We start from the raw sequence: 12,649 nt of genomic DNA on the forward strand, positions 1-12,649 counted from the left end.
CCCTTGGCTGTTCATGGGTCTTGACGTGCCTCCCCTCTGACTGCCCAGTGGCCCCCTCACCTGTCCAGATGAAGGGATGTAGGGTGATAGGACTGGTGAGGGTAGTGAAAATGGCTTAGAAGGTCCAAGTGGTCTGGACTGAGGCTGGCTAGCATGCTTCTGTGCAGGATCAGGATCAGGAGCAGGAAGGGCTAAGGGGTGTGGATCTGGGTCCCCAAGGAGCAGGGGGGAGGAGTCAGGGGCAGTAGGAGATATGGTAGGAGGGTCAGGGGCAGTTGGTGTTGGGAGTGGGGAATCAGGGACAGTAAGGGGCAGGGAGGAGCGATCAGAGGGAGTAATGGACTTGGGGGATGGCGGGGTGGGTGGTATGGTGAGGGGTCTGGGAGAGAGAGATCGATTCTCTCAGGGGATGGGGGTTTGGAGGGTCGTGTTTTCAAAAATGAAATAAAATCGAAATAAAATGTTATGTCACATGCACCGAAAACAACAGGTGTAGTAGACCTTACCGTGAAATGCTTACTTAATGTGAGCCATGACCAGCTGTTCTAAGCACTTCATGGCTACAAATGTGAGCGGTTACCTTGGTGTTCTTGGGCACAGGGACTTTGGTGGTCTGCTTGAAACATGTAGGTATTACAATCTCGGTCAGGGACAGGTTGAAAATGTCAGTGAAGACACTTGCCAGTTGGTCAGCACACGCTCTGAGTACACGTCCAGGTGATCCATCTGGATCTGCAACCTTGTGAATCTTGACCTGTTTAAAGGTCTTACTCACATCAGCAATGGAGAGTGTGATCACACAGTCATCCGGAACAGCTGGTGCTCTCATGCATGCTTCAGTGTTGCTAGGCCTCGAAGCACGCTTAGAAGTCATTTAGCTTGTCTGGTAGGCTCGTGTCACTGGGCAACTCTAGGCTGGGCTTCCYTTTGTAGTCCGTAATAGTTTGCAAGCACTGCCACATCCGACGAGCATCAGAGCCGSTGTAGTAGGATTCCATCTTAGTATGGTGTTGACGCTTTGCCTGTATGATGATTCATCGGAGGGCATAGCGGGATTTCTTATAAGCGTCCGGGTTAGAGTCCCTCTCCTTGAAAGCGGCAGCTCTACCCTTTAGCTAAGTACGGATGTTGCCTGTAATACATGGCTTCTGTTTGGGGTATGTATGTACGGTCACTGTGGGGATGACGTTATCGATGCACTTATTGATGAAGCCGGTGACTGATGTCGTTCACTCCTCAATGCCATSGGATRAATCCTGGAACATATTCAAGCCTGTGCTAGCAAAACAGTCCTGTAACTTAGCATCTGCGTCATCTGACCACTTCTGTATTGAGCGAGTCACTTCCTGCTTTAATTTTAGCTTGTAAGCAGGAATCAGGAGGATAGAATTATGGTCAAATTTGCAATTGGAGGGAGAGCTTTGTACACGTCTCTGTGTGTGGAGTAAAGGTGGTCTAAATGACGTGCTGGTAGAAATTAGGTGAAACAGATTACAATTGTCCTGCATTAAAGTCCCCGGACACGAGGAGTCACCGCATCTGGATGAGTATTTTCTTGTTTGCTTATGGCCTTATACAGCTTGTTGAGTGCGGTCTTAGTGCCAGCATCGGTTTGTGGTGGTAAATAGATGGCTACGAATAATATAGGTGAAAACTGTCTTGGTAGATACTGTGGTCTTCAGCTTATCATGAGGTACTCTACCTCAGGCGAGCRATACCTTGAGACTTCTTTAGTATTAGACATCACGCACCAGCTTTTATTGACCAATAGACACACACCTCCACCCCTTGTCTTACCAGACRTAGCTGCTCTGTCCTGCAGATGCACCAAAAACCCAGCCAGCTCTATATTATCCATGTCGCCGTTCAGCCACGACTCTGTGAAACATAAGATATTACAGATTTTAATGTCCTGTTGGTAGGATACTCTCGAACGGAGCTCATCCAGTTCATTTTCCAATGATTGCACGTTGGCCAATAGAACGGATGGTAGAGGCAGTTTCTCCACTCACCAACGAATTCTCACAAGACACCCTGACCTCCATCCCCTGCATTTACGTCTTTTCTTCATGCGAATGACAGGGATTTGGGCCTGGTCTCGGGGAAGCAGTATATCCTTCGCATCGGACTCAGTAAAGAAATTGCCCTGCCCCTTGATGCTGGTCAATGTGTCAACAACTATATGCAGATTATGAGCAGTCAGCAGTTCATACACCAAGTAAGCCATTGGGAAGACAGGCAGCACTTAAAGTAGAYGGCCCTAGCTAGCAAAAAAGACAGTACTAGACCACAACAGATTAAGACAAACAAAAAAAAAAGTATGTGAACCCTTTGGAATTACCTGGAGTTCTGCATAAAYTTGACATCAAATTTGATCTGATCTTCATCTAAGTCACAACAATAGACAAACACAGTGTGCTTAAACTAATAACACACACTGTCAGACTCTGTGCGCAACTGGAGTCAGGTGCAGGAGAGCAGAGATGAGTGAACAGGCACACTTTAATTGGCAGAAGCAAAACAGTCGGACGCAACAGCGTCATAACACTCCAGCCAAAGGCAAAAGCGAATAGCACCCTAGTCACACAAAATAATGTACAACAATACAATACCACGGGTTCAAAACAATACCCGAAAAAAACMAGCCTGATGCGTCACACAACAAACGTAACGAACAATTTCACACACAGACATGGGGGGACCAGAGGGTTAAATACATGACAATTAATGAGGGAAATGTAAACCAGGTGTGTGGGAAAACATGACAAAACAAATGGAAAATGAAAGGTAGATCGGCGATGGCTAGAAGACCGGTGACGTCGACCACCGGACGCCACCCGGACAAGGAGAGGAACCGACTTCGGCGGAAGTCGTGACACACACATTATTGTATTTTTCTTGTCTATATTGAATACATAATTTAAACATTCACAGTGTAGGTTGGAAAAAGTATGTGAACCCCTAGGCTAATGACTTTTCCATAAGCTAACTGGAGTCAGGAGTCAGCTAACCTAGTCCAATCAATGAGATGAGATTGGAGATGTTGGTTAGAGCTGCCCTGTCCTATAAAAAACACTCACAAAGTTTGCTATTTACAAGAAGCATTGCTTGATGTGAACCAAGCCTCGAACAAAAGAGATCTCAGAAGACCTACGATTAAGAATTGTTGCCTTCCATAAAGCTGGAAAGGATTACAGAAGTATCTCTAAAAGTCAGTCCACGGTAAGACTAACTGTCTATAAATGGAGAAATTTCAGCACTGCTGCTACTCTCCCTAGGAGTGGCTGTCCTGCAAAGATGTCTGCAAGAGCACAGCGCAGAATGCTCAACGAGGTTAAGAAGAATCCTAGAGTGTCAGCTAAAGCCTTACAGAAATTTCTGGAAGATGCTAACATCTTTGTTGACGAGTCTACAATATGTAAATCGCTAAACAAGAATGGTGTTCATGGGAGGACACCATGGAAGAAGCCAGTGCTGTCAAAATATACATTGCTGCACATCTGTAGTTTGCAAAAGAGCACCTGGATGATCCACAGTGCTACTGCCAAAATATTCTGTGGACAGATGAATCTAAAGTTGTGTTGTTTGGAAGGAACACACAACACTATGTGTAGAGAAAAAAATCTCACAGCACACCAACATCAAAACCTCATCCCAACTGTAAAGTATGGTGGAGGGAGCATCATGGTTTGTGGCTGCTTTGATGCCTCAGGGCCTGGACAGCTTGCTATCATCGACGGAAAAATGAATTCCCAAGTTTATCAAGATATTTTGCAGGAGAATGTAAGGCTATCTGTCTGCCAATTGAAGCTCAACAGAAGTTAAGTGATGCAACAGGACAACAACCCAAAAGACAGAAGTAAATCAACAACAGAATGGCTTGAATGATCTGCTAATTATCTATAGATTATGTTTCAAATGATCAATTTCGAATTATTTTCGAACAAGTTTYATTTTCTAGCAACAGTTCGAATTGAGGTGTGTTCCGCCTCCTCATTAATTCACATAGAAGTAGTCCATTTCACTGTTGTGGACAATTTATGTTTGAGGGTTTACAGAGCCGAGAGCCCAAGCACTTCCCCTGTGTTTCTCAGGATCAAGTATGCAGACTTGTACAAACTTTTTTCCCCTGGCACATTTCCTGGTTGACACTAGCATTGTCTTCATTGTTGTTTCCTTACAAATAATAATACATTTTCCAGTTTGTGTTATGCTGTCGCTACTTCTGTGAATGTCTCAACATTGCATGCAAAAATAAACTGCTCACATTGAGGACATAACATTGTAAAGACTGTGTTTGTGCAAAATGTTACTGTGAAAAAAACAGTGTGGCCAGCTGAAATGCTGACTGTTGTGTTAATYGAAACTGGACGTTTTAAATATTCATTCTAATCACACTGGTTTGAGCGTACGCTGCATGGACCACTGTAGAATGATCACACCCATGTGTTGGTACGTGTCAAAKGGTTAAATTGCCTATTGTTGTATAATAAAGATAACCTTTCACATTAAACAGCTACAGTGCTGTTCTGTATTTACACCCATTTAGCATTGTTCACACCCTCTAAAGTCTTAGACACACCCATCTCTTAAAGAACTCACATTGAAACGCATTCTCACATCTGGCAGTCCRATGGCCAAATCTGAGTTTGGCGGATGTCAGGAGAATGCTACCTGCCCCAATGCATAGTGCCAACTGTAAAGTTTGGTGGAGGAGGAATAATGGGCTGAGGGTGATTTTCATGGTTCTGGCTAGGCCCCTTAGTTCCAGTGAAGGAAATCTTAACGCTACAGCATACAAAGACATTCTAGACAATTTTGTGCTTCCAACTTTGTGGAAACAGTTTGGGGAAGGCCCTGTTTCAGATTGACAATGCCCCTGTGAACAAAGCAAGGTCTATACAGAAATTATTTGTCTAGATCGGTGTGGAAGAACTTGACTGGCCTGCACTGAGCCCTGACTTCAACCCCATCAAACACCTTTGGGATGATTTGGAACACCGACTGAGAGACAGGCCTAATTGCCCATCATCAGTGCCCGACCAAGTTTTGTATGGATTATGTGTATGGATTCTGATGACTCGGCGTTTGGATTCTGATGATTCACGKCAGACTGAAACACTTTCAAAATAATCCTTCCCACTCAGCTTCAACCAGTCCAGACCGCTTTAGCAATGGAAGGCAGAGCTTTGTCAATACCAGCAGTTGTATTCAGAACAACACTGGTATTGAAAGCTGTAGCTACACTTTGCATGCATTCCATGATGAAAATATAAGTAAATCCAATAGGTCTTTAAAACATCCATGGTGGCAAAGAGCCATTTGAGAGAGAAGCCTTGAGTGACAGAATGGAGAAATTTCCTTGTGAATGTCCCAGCCCACTCATTACTCAACCAATCATGCTGAGGCAAGATTCTGTATTTTCTCCTTGTCTAAACAACTTTGTGATTACACATTGTATTTACATTTACAGATTACATACGAGTTTGTTATTAAGGCACATGAAAGTTCACATCCTCTCGAAGGCATTTCTGCAAAAAATACATTTTGATGATAAAAAAAAAAATTACATTCAAATTCCTCCCCTGTGAAGTAGTAATGTGCGACATATGCCCACCTTTCTGTAACGGGTCACATTTGTTGCACCCGTTAGTGAGAGACCAGTTCCAATTTAAGTGATGGATGGTAGTAGTTCTCTAACAGTTAAATGTACAGTTCAAGTTAGAAGTTTACATACACCTTAGCCAAATACATTTAAACTCAGTTTTTCACAATTCCTGACATTTAATCCTAGTAAAAATTCCATGTCTTAGGTGAGTTAGGATCACCACTTTATTTTAAGAATGTGAAATGTCAGAATAATAGTATAGATAATTATTTATTTCAGCTTTTATTTCAGAGAGATTCTTCACAGATGAACTCTATAGCTCTGTCAGAGTGACCATCGGGCACTTGGTCCCCTCTCTGACCAAGGCTCTTCTCCCCTGATTGCTCAGTTTGGCCGGGTGCCAGCTCTAGGAAGAGTCTTGGTGGTTCCAATCTTATTCCATTTAAGAATTATGGTGGCCACTGTGTTCTTGGGGACCTTCAGAGCTGCAGACATTTTTTGGTACCATTCTCCAGATCTGTGCCTTGACACAATCCTGTCTCTGAGCTCTACGCACAATTCCTTTGACCTCATGGCTTGGTTTTTGCTCTGACATGCACTGTCAACTGTGGGACCTTATATAGACAGGTGTGTGCCTTTCCAAATCATGTCCAATCAATTGAATTTACCACAGGTGGACTCCAATCAAGTTGTAGAAACATCTCAAGGATGATCAATGGAAACAGAATGCACCTGAACAAAACATTTCGTGTCTCAGAGCAAAGAGTCTGAATACCTATGTAAATAAGGTATTTTTGTTTGTGTTTTTAATACATTAGCAAAWWMWTWTTTTTTTCGCTCTGTCATTATGGGGTATTGTGTGTTTTTAGAATAAGGCTGTGATGTAATTTTTKGGGGAAAAAGTCAAGGGGTCTGAATACTTTCCGAAGGCACTGTATATTATCCATGTTCTTGTTCCACCAGGACTCTAAGAAACACAAGGTATTACAGTTCTTCATGTCCCGTTGATARGATAGTCTCCAACGGAACTCGTCCAGTTTTTTCTCCAGTGATTGTACATTCGCCAATAGAACAGAGGATGGAGGTGGTTTATTTATGTAGTTTCGTCAGGGTGCCCGCATGTCGGCCTCACTTTCTCTTTTCCCGAATCTCAGGGATTAAGGGCTGGTCCGGGTGAGTAGTATGTCTTGCGCTGCCGACTCGTTGAAGTGGAAATCATTATCAAAATCGAGGTTAGTGATCGCTGTTCTGATGTCCAAGAAGCTCTTTTCGGTCATAGGAAACRATGGCGGAAACACAAAATAGCAATAAATTGGTCAGACTGGCATTCCTCTCCTGAAGGCTAAGTCAAAGACCCACGAATCGACAGTTATTGAAATACTGTACCACACACACACAAACGACATCCTACATTTGTTTATTTTGTGATTGATCTGGGCCACACAGAGATGCATGAATGCAGATGAAACCGTATATGCATTCATCAGTTTTCTGTTTTTGTCCATCAAAAGTTTAACTCAATGAAACTATCTTAGGACAAGTTACATATGTAAAGAGACAAGACGCTTTGTGCAGTTTTTGTCTGACAATCGTCAACGGATAATGAAAAAGCATTTGCTCAATCCGGAAGTTTTGGACACAACATATCTATGTGGCTGTAGCCTAAATGACAAAAGTAGGAATGTAATATATGAGTTATTGTTTTTCTATTTTCCATATGTGAGTGAAGTAACATGAATTTACAAATTCGTACAATAGAGCAGTGGAGGCTGCTGAGGGGAGGACAGCCTTGCGGTAATGGCTGGAATGAAGTAAACAGAATGGCATCAAACACATGGAAACCATGTGTTTGATGTATTTGATACAATTCSACTCCAGCCATTACCAGTAGCCTGTCCTCCCCAATTAAAAGGTGCCACCAACCTCATGTGCAATAGAGTACTCAAGTTATGCTCTTGGGCTAGAAAACTCAGGAAAACACAGAAGTAGGAGACATGGATCACAGAAACATGTGAGTATGGAAAACAGTTCCCTGAGTCCATCGACTCTCCAACAATACGACAAGGAAGAGACTTCGGGTACATCCCAAATGGGAGCTTATTTCCAATATAGTGCACTACATTTGACCAGAGGTACACTACTGCAGTGCACTACATATGCCATTTGGGACCCACATTTCCTCACAAGAACAAGACAGTAATCATAGTACTCCTTACAACAACATGTTGCACTGTTTCATGTCTCCTCAGAGTTATTCATCTTTCAAACACAATGTATAWTGTTAAATATACAGACAATTATGTTTTCAAAGACATAAGTATTTATAAAAACATACGCACATCCATTATAAATATTTCAGCCAATGTATAAAACCACATCTTTTAAAATCTGTTAATATCTGTTGAAAGGGACACCAGATACACGCTTTTGTCTAATATAACAAACGTGTGCTGTACGCAGAAGATGCCTGCTGGGTGTCGACGAACGGAGACGATTCAACATGTAGTATTGTCAGGAGATGAATAAAAAAAATTGCAGACGATACTCTGTTGTCATACAATAGAACGGTCACTCGCTAATTTGAACCGATCAGTGTGGTCTGATTTGTCTAAGACATCAGTGCTCTAGCTTTAATCTTAAACTCTATGATATGGTGCTACTCCATGGTGGGGCTTAACTATTAAGTTGATGCTAAACAAACCCAGTTGTAGCAGTGCTTGACTGAAATCCTTTTGGGTGTCGGTACTCATTTTAGGTGCCGGTACCGTTTATATTGGTGTGTTCCGGCCCAAGTCAAGCACTGGATTGTAGAGTATCCTATGTTTCACTGATGATATGAGAAAAAGGATTGGCTGAAGTGATTGAAAGTGACCCTTTTCATTGTTGAAAGCCTTTTACTCGGCATGGCAGGTAAAGCCAGACTAGTAATGCCGTGTGATTATAGGGTAATATCATATAGATTACAGTTAAACAAATAAAGTTGYTGAAAAAATGTCCTAAAAACACTAACATACATGACAGATTCCCTCCCTTTACAATGACATCCAGATCATATACATAAATATCAGTGGTGGTTGGTGGGCGTCAATATATGAGGGCGGGACCATTGTAACCATGTGTTTGATACCGTACATTCCAGCCATTACAATGATCTCTGCCCATCAGCCTCATCTGATAAGCAGACTTCATTAATATAAGCATTGGTTTTCTTGAGAAGGTTAAGTCCTCGATGCACTTCAGGGTCAAGTTTCCTCTAGGAACAGATCTTTGATCAGTTCAGATTTCCCCTCACCTAATCTTAACCATAAGTGGGGGAAATGCAAAAACTGACCAGCGTCTAAGGGAAATGTCACCCTACACCCCTGGTGGCAGGGTAAAGATGTTGCTACTGTGCTGCCCTCTGCTGGTAGTTTGCCATAATGCAACACATTCGTCTTCTCTACATCGGCATTTRAGTGCAGTATGTACCAGCAGGACAAACTGTATGTGTGTGGTGCTGTGTGTGTGTGAGTGTGTGTATGTGTGTGTGTGTGGTGTGTGTCTGTGTGTGTGTCCAAGTCTTATTTCTTCAGTGATCCAATCATCACCTTGGAGACGAAGTTGACGATGGCACTGGCAGGTTGTTCGGGGTCGTGTTCAGCAAACAGGTGACACACATTCTCCGTCCCACTCATCGACTTCCTCGCCACAAAACCAAAGATCCTGACAGGAGGAGAAACAGCAGAGAAGCTCAGTAAGCCTTCAGCTTCAACAGCCAAACAGGAGAATCGAGGGTCATATTCACTAGGAATACAACAGAAACATATGGGCCAAAATGGAGAGGGAYCTACCTGAATTYTTCAAAAAATAAAGTATTGTTTTCATTGCGAAACATTTTCTGTTGCTATTCAGCAAATACTTCAGAAAAGACAAGTTAAATCTCTCTGTGGGATAGAGAGAGATATGTAAAGATAGAAAGACAAATTGTGAAACACAATGAGAAAGGGGGATCAAGAGGAAGACAGAGAGAAAGACAGTGAGTAAGAGAGAGAAAAATAATGACAGGAGCTGAAGTGGGGGAATGACTTACTTAGCAGAGGAGCAGCCATCTCTTGTCCACCTTTTGATGAGAGAATAGTTAGTTACCATGTATGATTATCTGAGACACCCACACCCACACAGGAGTGCACAGTACTCACTTGCGGTCCTGTGGGTCAAGGGCACAGAAAATGACGGTATTGACGGTGTAGTGTCTCCTGAAGAACAGCCTACAGACAGAGAGAGACAGTGAGGGGTGAGTACGTTGTAGTGTAGGTATACAATATCTGTCGTAACTATWSTGTTGGAAAAAAGGTTTMGATATTTTATTTWWWAWTTKTTTATTTAACCTTTATTTAACCAGGTAAGCTAGTTGAGAACAAGTTCTCATTTACAACTGCGACCTGGCCAAGATAAAGCAAAGCAGTGCGACACAAACAACAACACAGAGTTACACATGGAATAAACAAGCATACAGTCAATAACATAGTAGAAAAAAAAGAAAGTCTATATACAGTGTGTGCAAATGGCATGAGGTGGTAAGGCAATAAATAGGCCATAGTAGCAAAGTAATTACAATTTAGCAGATTAACACTGGAGTGATAGATGAGCAGATGAGAGATGTCAGATGATGGTGTGTAAGTAGTGATATTGGTGGCTGCAAAAGAGCAGCAAAGTAAATAAAAACAATATGGGGATGAGGTAGGTAGATTGGGTGGGCTATTTACAGATGGACTATGTACAGCTGCAGCGATCGGTTAGCTGCTGAGATAGCTGATTGTTTAACGTTGGTGAGGGAAATGTAAGTCTCCAGCTTCAGCGATTTTTGCAATTCTTTAGTCACTGGCATGCAGCAGAACTGGAAGGAAAGGCAGCCAACGGACGTGTTGGCTTTGGGATGACCAGTGGAGATATACCTGCTGGAGCAGCGGTGCTACGGGTGGGTGTGTTGTCTATGAGTGACCCGTGAGCTGAGATGAGGCAGGATGTTTACTTAGCATAAGACTATATAAGACTGACCTGGGGAGCCAGTGGGGTCTGGCGTACGAATATGTAGCGAGGGCCAGCGACTGAGCGCAATGACAGGCTCGCAGATGGCGTGGGTTGGTATAAGGCGCTTTGGGTAACAAACGGATGTGCACCTGTGGTAGACTACACTGGGAATTTGCTGAGGAGAGTATTGAAAGTCTATTTTAGTGACATCGCCGAAGCGAGGATGGTAGGAAGTCAGTTTTACTGGTAAGTTTGGCAGGCCGTGACGATGAGGGCTTTGTTGCGAAATAGGTCAGCCGATTATATATTTGATTTTGGATTGGAGCTCTTTGATTGAGTCTTGGAAGAGGAGTTTACAGTCTACGCCGACACTCTTCAGCGTATCGTGTAGTTGTCCACGTATTCTACGGTCAGAACCGTCCAGAGTAGTGATGCTAGCCGGGGGGCTGGGTGCGGGCAGTGAACGTGTTGAAGCAGTGTATTTTCTGGTTTTGCTAACGTTTAGAGCGAGTATGGAGGCCACAGAGAAGGAGTGTTGTATGGCATTGAAGCTCGTTTGGAGATTAGTTAACACAGTGTCCAAAGAGGGCCGATGTATACGAATGGTGTATCTGCGTAGAGGGTGATCAAGGAATCACCAGCGCAAGAGCGACATCGGTTGATTATTATACAGCGGAAAAAGAGTCAGCGCCCGAGAAGCTGAGCCCTGTGGTAACACCTGGAGAAGCGCAGAAGGTCGGACAACAGGCCCTCCGATTTTACACACTGAACTCTGTCTGCGGAGTAGTTGGTGAACAGGCGAGACAGTCATTTCAGAAACCAAGGCTATTGGGTCTGCCGATAAGATACGGTGTACGGAGTCAAAAGCTTGGCCAGGTCGCGAAGACAGCTGCACAGTACTGTCTTTATCCATGGGGTATGACATCGTTAGTACCTTGAGCGTGGCTGAAGTGCACCCGTGACCAGGTCGGAAACCGGATTAGCACAGCGGAGAAGTACGGTAGGGATTCGAAATGGTCAGTTGATTGTTATTAACTTGGCTTTCAAAGACTTTAGAAGAGCAGGGCGGATGGATATAGGTCTGTCACAGTTGGGTCTAGGAGTGTCACCCCTTTGAAGAGGGGAGATCGCGGCAGCTTTCCAACCTTTAGGGATCTCGGCACGATACGAAAGCGGTTGGAACTGAAGCAGCTAGTAATAGGGGTTGCAACAATGGCGGCGGATAATTTTAGAAAGAGAGGGTCCAGATTGTCTAGCCCAGCTGCTTTGTACGGTCAGGTTTTTGAGCGAGCTCTTATCAGAACATCTGCAATCTGGATTTGGGTGAAGGAGAAGCTGGGGAGGCTCGGGCAAGTAGCTGCGAGCGGTGCGGAGCTGTTGGCCGGGGTTGGGGTAGCGAGGAGGAAAGCATGTTCCTAAAGGTGTACCAACGCTTGTTGTTAATGGGGTGGTACCATGTAAGGTAGTCCTTTGAACCTTAGTTACAGGTGCATAATTCTACCCCAGTTCATACCTCAGATACAATACGAAATACTTAAATTTTCCATGGAAATTCCTGTTGTGACACCAGCATACAAATACATAATCACAACACAATATATTACATGCAATACATACAACTGGAAAGTTAGTCACATTTACATTTTCACATACGGTATTCAAAGTCTCTGTGGCATACTGTATTAGGGTAAAATTAGGCCTCACAATAAGGCCTCATGAGATACATTACATTTGGAAAGTATTCAGACCTATTGACTTTTTCGACATTTTGCTACGTTACAGCCTTATTCTAAAATGGAATAAATAAAAATAGCCCATAATGAAAAGTGAAAACAGGTTTTTAGATTTTTTTTGCGAATGTATTAAAAATTGAAATACCTTATTTACATAAGTATTCAGACCCTTTCCTATGAGACTCAAAATTGAGCTCAGGTGTACCCTGTTTCCATTAAATCATCCTTGAGATGTTTCTACAACTTGATTGGAGACCACCTGTGGGAAATTCAATTGATTGGACATGATTTGGAAAGG

The 12,649-nt window shown here is 43.1% G+C and overlaps 1 protein-coding gene across 1 annotated transcript in view; it reads right to left on the bottom strand.

Moving 5' to 3' along the window:
- Positions 1 to 7,009: 7,009 nt before the first annotated feature.
- Positions 7,010 to 12,649, bottom strand: part of LOC111971220 (tensin-3) — a 107,120-nt gene continuing 101,480 nt past the window's right edge. The window contains 3 exon segments of the mRNA XM_070445994.1: positions 7,010 to 9,310; positions 9,678 to 9,707; positions 9,787 to 9,855. Of these exon segments, the coding sequence (XP_070302095.1) occupies positions 9,169 to 9,310; positions 9,678 to 9,707; positions 9,787 to 9,855 (241 nt within the window). The 3' untranslated portion in view covers positions 7,010 to 9,168.

The sequence above is a fragment of the Salvelinus sp. IW2-2015 genome, linkage group LG13, assembly GCF_002910315.2.
Source record: "Salvelinus sp. IW2-2015 linkage group LG13, ASM291031v2, whole genome shotgun sequence".
Lineage (NCBI taxonomy): Eukaryota > Metazoa > Chordata > Actinopteri > Salmoniformes > Salmonidae > Salvelinus > Salvelinus sp. IW2-2015.